Genomic DNA, 13,617 nt, shown 5'->3' with positions numbered 1-13,617 from the left:
ACCAACTGGGAGCACAAACAGCTCTTCTACGCTGGTTGGGTACTCCGCCAACCCTACTTAGGGTCATGTGAACAAGTCTAGCATTTGGCAAATGACAACAACTCCAATTTGTACACCTACAATCACACAAAGAAAGTGGTCATCCCATGAAATTGATTGCCATGAAATTTAGGACCAACAAACGGAAGTAATTTTTCACACAACGCATCATCTACTTGTGGAATTCTCTGCCACAAGATGTGGTGACAGCCAACAACCTGGATGGCTTTAAGAGGGGTTTGGATAACTTCATGGAGGAGAGCACCATCAGCGGCTACTAGTCTGGTGGCTATAGGCCACCTCCAGGCTCAAAGCCAAGATGCCTCTAAATACCAGTTGCAAGGGAGCAACAGCAGGAGAGAGGACATGCCCTCAACTCTTGCCTGTAGGCTCCCAGTGGCATCTGGTGGGCCACTGTGCAAAACAGGATGCTGGACTAGATGGGCCTTGGGTCTGATCCAGCATGGCTGCTCTTATATTCTTATGACATCCCTCCCTTGTTCTGAAAAACTCAAAGGAAAATTTGGGGATCTGAATTCTTTTACAGGATTATAGAAAGCCATTTACGCTTTACTGGAATAGGACTGTGCCCAATAAAAATATTGGGCAAGAAGTCCTTTCTCTGATATGAATATGATTTGATACCTTTTGGTATCACTGAATCTTAAGAAAGACATTGTAGAACTGGAAAAGCAGGACACTGTAGAACTTATTGCCTTCCTTATGAGGCAAGGCTGCAGCATCTGGAGCTTTTTAATTTGGAAAAGAGGCAACTATAGGGAGACATGATACAGGTGTATAAGATTATGCATGGAGCAGAGAGAGGGGTGCTAAGTCACCTTAAGTGGTACAGCGGGAAAATCTTGACTAACAAGCAGAAGGTTGCCAGTTCGAATCCCTGCTGGTACTATATTGGGCAGCAGCGATATAGGAAGATGCTGAAAGGCATCATCTCATACTGTGTGGGAAGAGGCAATGGTCAAGCCCTCCTGCATTCTACCAAGGACAACCACATGGCTCTGTGGGCACCCGGAGTCGACACCAACTCAACGGCACACTTTACCTTTACTTGAGAGAGAGTGGACAGCGAGAAATTTTTCTCCCTCTCTCACAGCTCTAGAACCAGGGGTCTTGCCATGAAACCTTAGGTGGGGAAATTTAGGACTGACAAAAGGAAGTACTTTTTCACCCAGCACGTAGTTTATCTATGGAATCCTCTGCCACGGGATGTGGTGGTGGCCACTATCTTGGATGGCTTTAAAAGGGACTTGGATAAATTCACGGAGGACAGGTCTATCAGTGGCTACTAGTCCAAGGGCTATAGGCCACCTCCAGCCACAGAGGCATGATGCCTCTGAATACCAGTTGCAGACAAGCAACAGCAAGAGAGAGGGCATGCCCACACCTCTTGCCTGTGAACTTCCAGAGGCATCTGGTGGGCCACTGTGTGAAACAGGATGCTGAACTGCCATATATAGACCTTGGGTCCAATCCAGCAGGACTCATATTAAGTTCTTTTGGACTTTCAGTATTTGATGTATGCTCTTCAGTGTTTCTGTGTAACTTTTAAAAAAAATGTTGAGTGCCCTTTTCTTCTATGATTTCCATGCACTTTAAAAACAATGTTTCTCCTTTGGTGTCCTGGCCAGCAAAAACAAGGCCGTCAGTATCTGAGAGAACTTCTGGGCTGGAAGGAATTTGACGAAATCCGAGATCTGCGGCGAAGCATCCAGCTCGACCTCCACTATCGGAGCCTGGTGTTTGCTGCCGAGAAAGGTTTGCCTTGGCCAGCCGTGGCGGAAGTCGGCAGGTTGATGGGGGAGCTGCTGGAGGGAACCAAAGGTGAGCCAAGCCAACATGAAAGAAGGCAATGACTTTGGGGAGGGTGGGGGGAGGGAAAGGGATAGACCCCCCACTCTGCCCATGTATTTTAGCCCAGGAGAACAGAATCACTGCTGAGTCTAAATGCCATCTCGTAACAGGAGAACTGGTCTTGTGGAAGCAAGCATGGATTGTCCCCTTCACTAAGCAGGGCTTGCCCTGGTTTGCATTTGAATGGGAGCCTATCTGTGAGTGTTGTAAGGTATTCCCCTTCAGGGATGGAACCATAGCTCAGCGGAAGAGCTTCTCTATGCTTGCATGCAGAAGGTCCCAGGTTCCCTCCCTGGCAGCATCTCCAAGATAGGGCTGAGAAAGAGACTCCTGCCTGCAACCTTGGAGAAGCCGCTGCCAGTCTGTGAAGACAATACTGAGCTAGCTAGACCAATGGTTTGACTCGGTGGAAGGCAGATCCCTCTGTTCCTGTGTTCCTAACATTGCCACCCTCTTTGTAGGCCGTGAAGCTGGACAGAACATATAGCCTTTGTATTTACAGTCCAAACCCAACTGGCAGCATATGAAGGACTTTTTTCCCCTGGTGTGAGGGGGGAAAGGGGGAATGCCTTTTAAAAGATGATTCTTTTCATCATCTACAGTTTTTATAAGTACGTGTATTTTTTAAAAAACTATTTTTAATAATAGTATATTTTTTTAAACCTGCCACCTGGGCTGGCCCTTTCATGAGGTGAGGCGAGGCAGCCACCTCAGATGGTGAATTATTGAGGCACCAACAGGGTGGCGAGAAGTGGAGAGCTGGTCTGGTGGTAGCAAGCATGACTTGTCCCCATAGCTAAGCAGGGTCTGCCCTGGTTGCATATGAATGGGAGACTTGATGTGTGAGCACTGCAAGATATTCCCCTCCGGGGATGGAGCCACTCTGGGAAGAGCATCTAGGTTTCAAGTTCCCTCCCTGGCCTCTCCAAGAGAGGGCTGAGAGAGATTCCTGCCTGCAACCTTGGAGAAGCTGCTGCCAGTCTGTGAAGACAATACTGAGCTAGATAGACCAATGGTCTGACTCAGTATATGGCAGCTTCCTATGTTCCTAATACCTTGTCCACTCTCTCAACTCCATGCATAATTTTGTAGACATCAGACCTATGTTCTGACTCTGTATAGGGCAGCTCTCTATGTTCCTAAGATGCCCTCCCTCACCCCTGGAGCAGCTCTTTGGGGTCAATCTGACCCCGCACAAGCTTTGCAAGGCGCGCGTCTCCTCACACTCCTCGCCAAGCTTGCAAGGAGAGAAGAAGAGGCTGCTGGCAGCTATCCCACCTGCTCACGCCACCTTCCAAGCTTGCGAGGGCTGGTTTGAAATGGGGCTGCCCCCCCCAGGGCTATAGGGCAGGGCAGCATTTTCCACCTCGCCTCTGGTGCTGCCACGCTGAATACAGGGCACCTCTTTAGTCAATTAAGATCTGTTTGCTCTAATCAGGTAAATATTGCAGCGGGCTGAAAGACATAGGTGGAGTCCTTTTCCCCAAAACACCAACTCCCAGATTCCCTTACACAACAGCAGGAAATATGAGAGAGCACCTCTTCTGGCTGTCACTTAAAAAAAGAGAAGGAAAGGGTTTCATGTCTGTGGTTTTAATGACAGCTGGACACACCAGCATTTCACAGGGAAAGATTTTGCAGCCCAGGAAGCTTTTCACACAGGGCTTTTGAAGCCCTTTAACTCACATCTCGTCCGGTATGCATGCACATCCCTCTTGCCTGTGGTCTCCCCAGAGGCATCTGTAGGGGCCACTGCGAGAGACAGGATGCTGGACTAGATGGGCCTTCTTGGGCCTGATCCAGCAGGGCTGTTCTTATGTTCCTAATGGGGGGTTAGATTTACCCCAAAGTCCCTGAGAGTTATCGGGGAGCGGCTCATACACTTTTTCACTGTGCATTTGAGTGTAACCTGATTTAGATCCAGGGTAAAAAAAACACCCCTCTATTTGTGTCGTTTGGGGGACGACAACTTTGAGTTCGCAGTAAAGCCTGCCCATAAACCCATGGTAAAATCTGCTGTGCATAAAAGCCGCTGGAGATAACTGGCAGAAAGAGCTTCAGGGATTCTTTTCTTTTCTTTTTATACCTGATTTTTAAAAAAAAAACTTGTAGAGGAAAGAGTATACACAGATAGCCAATTAGTAAAATTTTAGCAAATAGTAAAACAAATCTTTACTAGGTGGAGGAACTAGTTAAAAAAGAGAGCAGAAGGCGCCACGGGTCTAATGCTTCCACACTTCCTGCGTCGTGACACCGCAGGCCCTACGCGGAAAGCAGGGTGCTGTTCACATTGCCAGTGCCTTCTCTTGACTTTAATCGCTGCAATATAGAGCCAGAAGGTCGTATATATGGCGTAAAGAAGTTGCTGTTTTTTCGGGTTGTTAGTTTCCACAAGACTGCTCCCCCTGCTGTTGATGTTTTCAATGCAACTTGCCTGAATGGAGGCATTTTGCTGCTGTTGAGAAGCTAGCTGGAAAGAGCCGAATTGAAGTACTTTGCCACCAAAGTTTCTGTGGAAATGAACTACCTAAACCTTTTGTTGAGAAGGCTGGTGTGGAAATTGCACATGCACCAACTACATCTAGGCATCTAGATCAGGGGGTCCCAATCTTGGGTTCCCACACGTTGCTGGACTACAACTCCCATCACCCCCAGCCACAATGGCCAGAGACCACTGTATGGGGATGATGGGAGTCGTAGTCCAGCAACTTCTGGGGAGGACCAAGGTCGGGAACCCTCAATTGTGTTAATAAATATAACATATACAGGCTTCATTGCTCGCATCCGAAGGTCATCACAACCCCAAACTTCAGATCATTCACACGTTCCAGATCATGGGAATTCATCAGCGGCTTCCAGGCCTCTGAGCAGCTGACTTCGCAGGGCTCCTGTGTGAACAGAAAGGTAGCCGCTTCAGTGGCACCATTCTTGCCTCTGCACGGCAAACCACACCTGCCAACATTCCAGTTTTACGATCCTCCTCCTCCAGCTTTGGATCGGATCGCCCTCCTGTTTACTGGGTGGCTTAAGCCACCAAGAGATAAGGCTGGAGAATTACGCTGGCAGATAAGATTCAAAGGCAGCCGTAACATCGATCCGCCAGCCGTGAAAACAGCTGAACTTGGCACTCCAAGGGAGGAGCTGCCGGTTTTCCTGGCACACAAATGAGGTTGCGGCTGAGTTTGCGGCTCAGAAAGAGGCTTCCCCATCGTCTGGTGGTGGCGTGGTGCTTTCCCCTGCGTGTGATTCAGGACGCACAGAGAGAAGCCAAACCCCACCCTGCCTCAATCTCTGATCTCAGGTCACAATAGCGTGGGACCGAGCCTTGCACAAGCGGAGACGTCTGTCTATCAGTTTCTCATTAAGGCTGGGATCCTATCCTCAGCTGATCCTAGGCCAGGGCACAGAGCAACAGGGCCATGAATCCAGATTGCTGCCCGACTCTCTCCGCCTAGGACAACCGCTGGCTCTTGAGGGCACCAGTGGCCAGTGCTTTGAGGTTCATAGGGCCACAGAACTGTACGGTTGGAAGGGGCCTTTGAGGTCCTCTGCTCCAGCCCGCTGATCGGTGCAGGACATTGCGACCATGATGGGGCCCAGTGAGAAGATCTGAGGGAACTGAAGAAAGCCTTCAGATGGGGACGTCTTTGCTGTCTCCCGATCGTAACCAGTGCTTGATTTATTGGGGGGGGGGGATGAAAAGGCTTAATGAAATGCACAAGCCCCACCTATTGGGTTTTAGCCAAACTATGCCCCTCGTGGTCTTCTAGAAACAGTGGCTGACAGATGGCACTGTACAGCAGTCCATCTGCCTTGTAAATGGAACATGCTCACCGTTTCATCACACAACTAGGATATTTTCAACGTAGCTTGGCTCACTGGCGCGAGTCCTCTGGGCGGATGACGCTGGGGTGCTGCTCCTCCTCCAGTTTGTATGTCCTCCCTTCTCTGCCTTTGCTGATTAAAGGATTCCCGGGCCCTTAGAATCCTAACTCCTGCTCTGGCTGTCCACTTCTGAGGGGCATTTTATGTTCTGCAGACCTCCTCTCAGAAACCCTGCTGGATCAGGCCCAAGGCCTATCTAGTCATAGGAATCTAGGAAGCTGCCATATACTGAGTCAGACCTCTGGTCTCTCTAGCTCAGTATTGTCTTCACAGACTGGCAGCAGCTTCTCCAAGGTTGCAGGCAGGAGTCTCTCCCAGCCCTATCTTGGAGATTCTGCGAGGGAGGGAATTTGGAACTTTCTGCTCTTCCCAGAATGGCTCCATCCCTTCTGGGGAATATCTATCTAACAGTGCTCACACATCAAGTCTCCCATTCATATGCAACCAGGGTGGACCCTGCTTAGCTAGGGGGACGAGTCATGCTTGCTACCACAAGACCAGCATCCTGTTTCACACAGTGGCCCACCAGATGCCTCTGGGGAGCCCTCAGGCAAGAGGTAAGGCTATGCCCCCCCCTCTCCTGCTGTTGCTCCTGTGTCACTGATATGGAGAGGCATCCTGCTTCTGAGGCTGGAAGTGGCCCACAGCCACCAGACTAGTAGCCATTAATAAGATCATAAAAAGAACATCGTAGCTATTGATGAGAACTCTCCCTTCCTTTCCCCTTAAGGCTTGTGGAGATGGGCCCACCCGCTCAGTAGCAAAGCTTCTGCTTAGCCGGCAGGAATTCCCAGGTTCAGTCCCTGGCAGCATCTTTAGGCTGGGCTGAGAAAACCCCTTCCTGAAGCCCTGGGAATCCCCTGCCAGTCAGAGTTGACGATACTGAGTAGGTGGACCAATGGCCAGACTCAGTAGGTGGCGGTTTTCTACATCCCTGTGTTTAGGGCTGGGGCTGTAGCTTAGTTATCTGCTTTGCCTGCAGAAGGTCCCCGGTTCAGCCCCTGGCAGCATCTCCAGGGAGGGCTGCAAAAGACCCCTCTCTGACACCCTGGAGAGCCACTGCCAGTCAGTGTTGACAATACTGAACTAGATGAACCAAGGGTCTGACTCAGCAGAAGGCAGCTTCCTACGTCCCTAACCTGTTGCATGCATCGCAGCTTGTCCCCCACCATGCTGCCCTTTGGCGGGGTGTCCTCATCTGACTTGCCCTCAGGAGATTCGTTTTCCCTGCTCGGCCCAGAGGGCATTTTCGGGCCTCTGGCTCCGGTTCCTGCTGTCGCACTAATGGTGTAGTGGTTAGAGTGCTGGGCTAGGACCGGGGAGACCCGAGTTCAAATTCCCATTCGGCCATGAGACTAGCTGGGTGGCTCTGGGCCAGTCACTTCTCTCTCAGCCTAGCCTACTTCACAGGGTTGTTGTGAAAGAGAAACTTAAGTATGTAATACACCGCTCTGGGCTCCTTGGAGGAAAAGCGGGATAGAAATGTAATAATAATAATAATAATAATACCAGGGACCTGCAGCAGGACACTCCAGGACCTTTTTGGCAGCTCACTCAGCTCCGACCACACTTCACAGATAAAAGCACGGCCACTGAAACCGATCTTGGGCAATGAATCTGGTTACCTTTGTCAACTAGTCTATCCGTCAATGCACAGTTCCTCCACGTGTGGTACCCTGGAGGGTCCATGAGACACAGGCGGGCGGGGGTGGGTGGGCAGGACAAGGGGAGAGGGGAAAGAGGCCGGTGGGGGGGGGGGAGAAGAAGAGGTGGAGAGAAGACTGCCTGCTCAGACTTTGCTACTAGTTATTACTGAGAATGCTTTCTCTCTCTTCCTCTCCCCCCCCACCATCCCTCCCTCTCTCTTTTCCCATCTCTCTGCCCCTCCCTCCTCTCAAAACAATGGCAAAGCCATTGGCACACCACACAATGTGTGGCACGTTATATTTCCCAGCAATCATTTGTGGACAACATGAAAGAGCTGTGGGTCAGGATGGGGCCGTGAATTTTTTCAGCTTGTCACCCAAGAGAGGAGAGTTGGTCTGGTGGTAGCAAGCATGACTTGTCCCCTTAGCTAAGCAGGGTCCGCCCTGGTTGTTTTGGAATGGGAGACTAGAAGTGTGAGCCCTGGAAGAGATTCCCCTCAGGGGATGGAGCCACTCTGGGAAGAGCAGAAGGTTCCAAGTTCCCTCCCTGGCAGCATCTCCAAGACAGGGCTGGGAGAGATTCCTGCCTGCAACCTTGGAGAAGCCGTTGCCAGTCTGTGAAGACAGTACTGAGCTAGATAGACCTATGGTTTGACTCGGTATATGGCAGCTTCCTATGTTCCTAATTTGACATCCAGCCCTCTTAGCTTTGGCCAACATCACCTCTAGCCCAGTTCCGTTCTCAAGTTGTGTACCCCAGTAGGAACATAGCAAGCTGCCTTATTATACTGAGTCAGACCTTTGATCCATCTAGCTCCATATTGTCTGCACTGGCTGGCAGCATCGCCTCTGCAAGGTTTCAGGCAGAGATAAGTGGAGACGCCGTGGATTGAACCAGGTTCCTTTTGCATGCATAACAGATGCTGCATAACAGATAGGTGGCAACCCTACGTATGCGAGATCAGACATCTGTCATATCACGGTCCTATCTACACAGCTCTTCTTCCAACGTCTGGCACCCATTAATGTGAATATAAAACCCACTGGAAATTTGAGGTATTTCTTACGTTTTTCAGAAGTTTGGAGTGACTTGCTATGTAAATGGCTGAGAAACACTGAGTTAATGCACATACATTTGGCTGTGGTTAGAACCATCCTTCTGAAGCAAGAAGCATCCCCTCTTTGTCTTCAGATGAGGCATGTATGTCTTGCAGGCGGCTTCGTGATAGAAGAAGACTCCCTCATCCCCTCTCACACAGTGTGGAATGCCTCTTCCAGGATGGCACTGGCCACCTGCAGTTTTTACAAGGACGTGTGTTTAAAACAATAAGCTTCCCCCAAGCTTTGCTGTCGGCCCCCATATATATCCATCAAGGGTTAGATAGCTGCTTTGGGGAGAGGCAGATGATTTTTATAGGAAAAATGGGACAATTTTAAACAACACCCCCCCCAATCCCCTGATCCTAATCAAAGAGTGCTAATAAAAAGAGTGTACCCCGCTGTGGTCTGACTTGTCTTTGAAAAGCCGGCTTTTGCATCTGCACAAATCTGTGTTACGTCGCCCTCTTGTGGCTGGGATACCAACTTGTCAGAGCAGCAGAAATAAATGCACCCCTTGGGTAACGAACGGACAAATTCACGGTCCCGCCATACGGTACCCACAACTCTTTCGTTCTGTCCACAAGAAATGTGTAGGGTGAGACCAGATACGCAGGCCCAAGGTATATGATTTGTGCATAAAGATCTCTCTCTGGAGAGCGCCTCAGGCATGGAAAGGAAACCCACCTGCTGCAGAGCCAGGGTTTTTGGGGTTTTTTTTGCGGGGGTGTGGGGGGGGGAGAGAAGGGAGGCCACCTACCCCCATGCCCTTTTGCAAAGGTGCGAACAGTGCAGCATTGGCCAAATAGGCCAGGGTGGGGTCAGGATGCCCTGGTGCCACCTGTAGGTGGGGAAAGCAGATTGTGGGATTGCTAATCAGCCAGCTGCTCATTCTCCTGGCCTTTTGCCAAAAAAAAGGAGGACAGAAAACCAGGAGACAACAGCCGAGTTCCCACGAGGTAATATACTGGCATCTGGACTGTACCACTGGCAGTAGGTGGGGGCTCACTTGCTTCTCTGGATTTTAAAAAATGCTTTTCTGTACACACACACACACACACACACACACACACACACACACCAAAGCAAAGTAGATGTTGGGGAGAAAGAGCCTTGCCTTTCTTTCTCCTGACACACAAGGTTTCCATCTGCAGAGATTTCTCTTAGGCTGTGGAAGAGCACGGAATAAATGGAGCCCCCATTCACTGTCTGGATTGGTATAGTCCAGACACAGGTCGGCCACCTCAGAGAGATCTAGGCCAAGGGTTCCCAAACTTGGTTTCCTAGATATTGTTGGGCTACAACTTGCATCATACACAAGGGTTGCAGGGGATAATGGAAGCTGTAGTCCAACGACACCTGGGACCAGGAAGCCTTGCACTGACTAGACCATTAAAATCTGTGTTAGGAGTATAGGAAGCTGCCTTCTACTGAGCCAGAGCCTTGCTTCATCTAGCTTAGTATTGTCTTCACAGACTGGCAGCGGCTTCTCCAAGGTTTCAGGCAGGAGTCTCTCTCTCAGCCCTATTTTGGAGATGCTGCCGGGGAGTGAACCTGGGACCTTCTGGAGAGGAGAGCTGGTCTTGTGGTAGCAAGCAGGACTTGTCCCCTTAGCTAAGCAGGGTCCACCCTGGTTGCAATGAATGGGAGACTAGAAGTGTGAGCACTGGAAGAGATTCCCCTCAGGGGATGGAGCCGCTCTAGGAAGAGCAGAAGGTCCCAAGTTCCCTCCCTGGCAGCATCTCCAAGATAGGGCTGAGAGAGATTCCTGCCTGCAACCTTGGAGAAGCCGCTGCCAGACTGTGTAGACAAGACTGAACTAGATGGACCAGTAGTCTGACTCAGTATATGGCAGCTTCCTATGTTCCGATGCCTGCAAAGCAGATGCTCTGCCACTGAGCGATGGCAGGGTGACCAAATGCAGAGGAGGAGGAGGAGGCTCTACCCTCTTAATTGTTGCACAGAAGATGATCTTGCAGCAGACACCGCAGACCTTGCCCTTCCAAACGGCGCCTGCCCGCATTCCTCTTCCTCCTTCCTAGCTCACCCCACTGCATCCCCCACCATCTGGTGTCTCACTGAGGATACATTTATTTTCGACTGTAAGCACCTCTGGGCAGGGACCTCTCCTTTTGTACTTTGTAAATGCCAAGCATGTTGACAGACTAACAACAGGTACGGGAGCTCTGCTCTCCTTGGCAGCTGGCTTAGTGCTTGTTGTTTTGCTTGGCTTGATTGAATCACATCGTCATTGCTTGGTGTGTTAGAACAAGGGTGGGCCCGGAGGAACTCAGGAGCTACTGGCCCCTCCCAGGCATATTTTGAAGCCGCTTTCCAGACCTTTAGGCTTGCTGCACAGAATCTCCAAGATGATCTCTTGTGCAAACTATCCCTGCAATGTGAACAAATGGAGGAAGAGGTTTCCCAGTGGGAGGCAGGCACCCCACAGCCTGTGCACCTCTTGGTGTGAGTGCAAGGATAGGAACATAGGAAGCTGCCATATACTGAGTCAGACCATTGGTCCATCTAGCTCAGTATTGTCTTCACAGACTGGCAGTGGCTTCTCCAAGGTTGCAGGCAGGAATCTCTCTCAGCCCTATCTTGGAGATGCTGCCAGGGAGGGAACTTGCAACCTTCTGCTCTTCCCAGAGCGGCTTCATCCCCTGAGGGGAATATCTTCCAGTGCTCACACATCAAGTCTCCCATTCAGATGCAACCAGGGTGGACCCTGCTTAGCTATGGGGACAAGTCGTGCTTGCACTAGTACAACACTAGTCTGTTTGCACTAGTACAACACTAGTCTGGAACAGCTGCTCTTGATGTAGTGGAGTTCACTTGTGCAAGATCGTGAACCACAACCTTGTGCTTGTGCTTCACACGCACTTGTGAGTCTGGAGGTTCACAGCTAAGATGGGATATGAACTAGAAACGTCCCTGCTCACGGCTCGCATCCGGAGCCACTGAAGTTGCCAAGCATTCCCGGAGGGTTACAGATCAGGGCTTTGAATCAGGGTTTTCTGCAGTGAACCCTACAGTTTGGCTTCAGCCCTAGTTTCCAAATGTCTCCAAGGAGGTCCTCAACACTGGTCGGCGATGCCAGCTGAAAACAAATCCAGACAAAGAGGGACCAGCCTCCCACCCATCCCATTATATCCCCGGGGCAAGTTCCTGCAAGAGCCTCAGGCTCTTCCCTCACACCCCACTGCAGGCTCAAACTCCCTTGATACCTTGCTATTCAGCCTGGCTAACGGCTTGGCCTTCAGCGTGCTGGGTTGGGCACACTACCCCTAGATCAACCTGTGAATTTGTACTGCCCTCCAAATCCTTGTGTGCTTTCTTCTCTCCCCAGACGCCTCCCCCCCCACCCCGCACTTTGCTTTTGCCCCCACATTGGTGCCAAGAAGCAAATTAGAGAGCTAATGCCAGGCTTGTTTGCTCAGGAGATAATACCTTCAGTTCACACCACCTAGGTGTGGCCTGTGTTGACTTAGCGCAGGTTTGCAGGGCAGATGGACTCTGTAAGCAGCAGGAGCCTCTGGAAGCAGATCTAGGTGTCAGGGGGCATTTTCTCATCCCAGTTCTTTGACTAGGAGCTGCCCTGTGCCTTCCGGGGAGTGCTCGCTTCCCAGCTAGGGGTGCTTCTGTACGAGCGGGAAAGTGAGGGGTCTCTGGTGCATTGTTTGGAGAAGGCTCGGCAGAAGAAATACACAGTCTTTAGCACAATGATAATAAAGGTGAAGTGTGGAGTGGATCCAGGATGACATTACAGGGGGTGCAACAGGAATCCCCACCCCCACTATTAAAATATTGAGGCTTGGGTTTTCTCTCTTGCAAATGCACTGTGTCATGGATGTCAAACTCAAATCTGGTGGAGGGCCAAATTGGATTCTGATGAACCTCTGGGGAGCCACACATAGTAAGAACCTAAAAACCTAAGAACAGCCCTGCTGGATCAAGCCCAAGGGAGCCCATCTAGTCCAGCATCCTGTTCCGCACAGTGGCCCACCAGATGCTGCTGGAAGCCGCAGGCAGGAGTTGAGGGCAGGCCCTCTCTTCTGCTGTTGTTACTCCCCTGCAACTAGACTTACACCACCTCACACACCACTTTCTGTTTTCCTCATCCCCCATTCCTCTCATTCCCTTTCTCCCCTGCCCCTTGCCCTGCCATTTAAATTAGCTGAATGCACTACTTTATACACCAAAACACACTCAGAGGAATACTGAATTTTAAATATTTATTTTTTTCCCCCTAAGAAATTCTGAACAACACACCTGCTGAGACCAGATTTTGCATGCATAATCCTGCCACTCTCCCCTCTTCCTCTTTCCCTTACAGAGGTGTTGCTAGGTACTTAAAAGATCCCGGGCTTGGGCCAACAGAGCCTGCCTAGGGCCCACAGCCTCCCCACATGTTGATAATTAAACCCTTTCATGCTTTCTAAAGGTATCCAACATTCTCCACCCCACAAGTTAACTTCACCACTAAAAATTAATCTCCTTTTTCTCCGGCATCAGGTTTCTCCTGCAATCAGCACACACACACACAAACACAGAGTTTAGAACCAGTGTGGTGTAGTGACAAGAGTGTTAAGACTAAGACTGGGGGATTTGGCAATTCCCCAATCAGTCATGAGACCTGCTGCAGGACTTTAGATGAGAGACACTGAGGCGATTCTCACGATCAGGCGAAACCGGGCGAAAGGAGCCTAGCCCGATTTCGCCCGCGAGTGAGAACTGCCAGGCTTGCAGCCAATCCCGGTCTCATCAAAGCGGGTCACCCGCTAAAGTGACCCTCCCTCAAGCCCAGGTTTGCGGAGCGAGTGCTCTGCTAACCTGGGCTTTCGGATCATGTGCTGCTGTGGTGCGGCTCTGCGCCGTGGCAACTCACGAGTAGACCCCCGACTGGGAGGTTAAAAAGCCGCCTCCTGACTCAGGGGTCTCTCCAGCATGCCCTGCGCGCTCGCGCAGGACATGCTGGAACTTCCAGGGGCCGCACAGCCCCCGAGCCCCACAGCCACTGCTGGCTCCTTGACGGGGCTGGAAGCCACGCGGGTACCCGTCTTCAGGGAGAGCGGGC

At 50.7% G+C, this 13,617-nt stretch overlaps 2 protein-coding genes across 9 annotated transcripts in view; one reads left to right on the top strand and one right to left on the bottom strand.

Annotated features, from left to right (window-relative positions):
• Positions 1–13,617, bottom strand: part of SOX7 (SRY-box transcription factor 7) — a 161,577-nt gene that overhangs the window by 84,073 nt on the left and 63,887 nt on the right. The window lies entirely within an intron of this gene.
• Positions 1–13,617, top strand: part of C1H8orf74 (chromosome 1 C8orf74 homolog) — a 54,026-nt gene that overhangs the window by 14,458 nt on the left and 25,951 nt on the right. For all 8 annotated transcript variants that reach the window (XM_053248903.1, XM_053248925.1, XM_053248918.1 and 5 more), the window contains one exon: positions 1,689–1,881. In XM_053248903.1, the coding sequence (XP_053104878.1) occupies positions 1,689–1,881 (193 nt within the window). The remainder of the gene's footprint in view (positions 1–1,688; positions 1,882–13,617) is intronic.

Source organism: Hemicordylus capensis, chromosome 1 (genome assembly GCF_027244095.1).
Source record: "Hemicordylus capensis ecotype Gifberg chromosome 1, rHemCap1.1.pri, whole genome shotgun sequence".
In the NCBI taxonomy this organism is placed as follows: Eukaryota; Metazoa; Chordata; class Lepidosauria; order Squamata; family Cordylidae; genus Hemicordylus; species Hemicordylus capensis.
The sequence above is the reverse complement of the archived record's forward strand: the minus strand, read 5'-3'. Positions and strand labels throughout refer to the sequence as shown.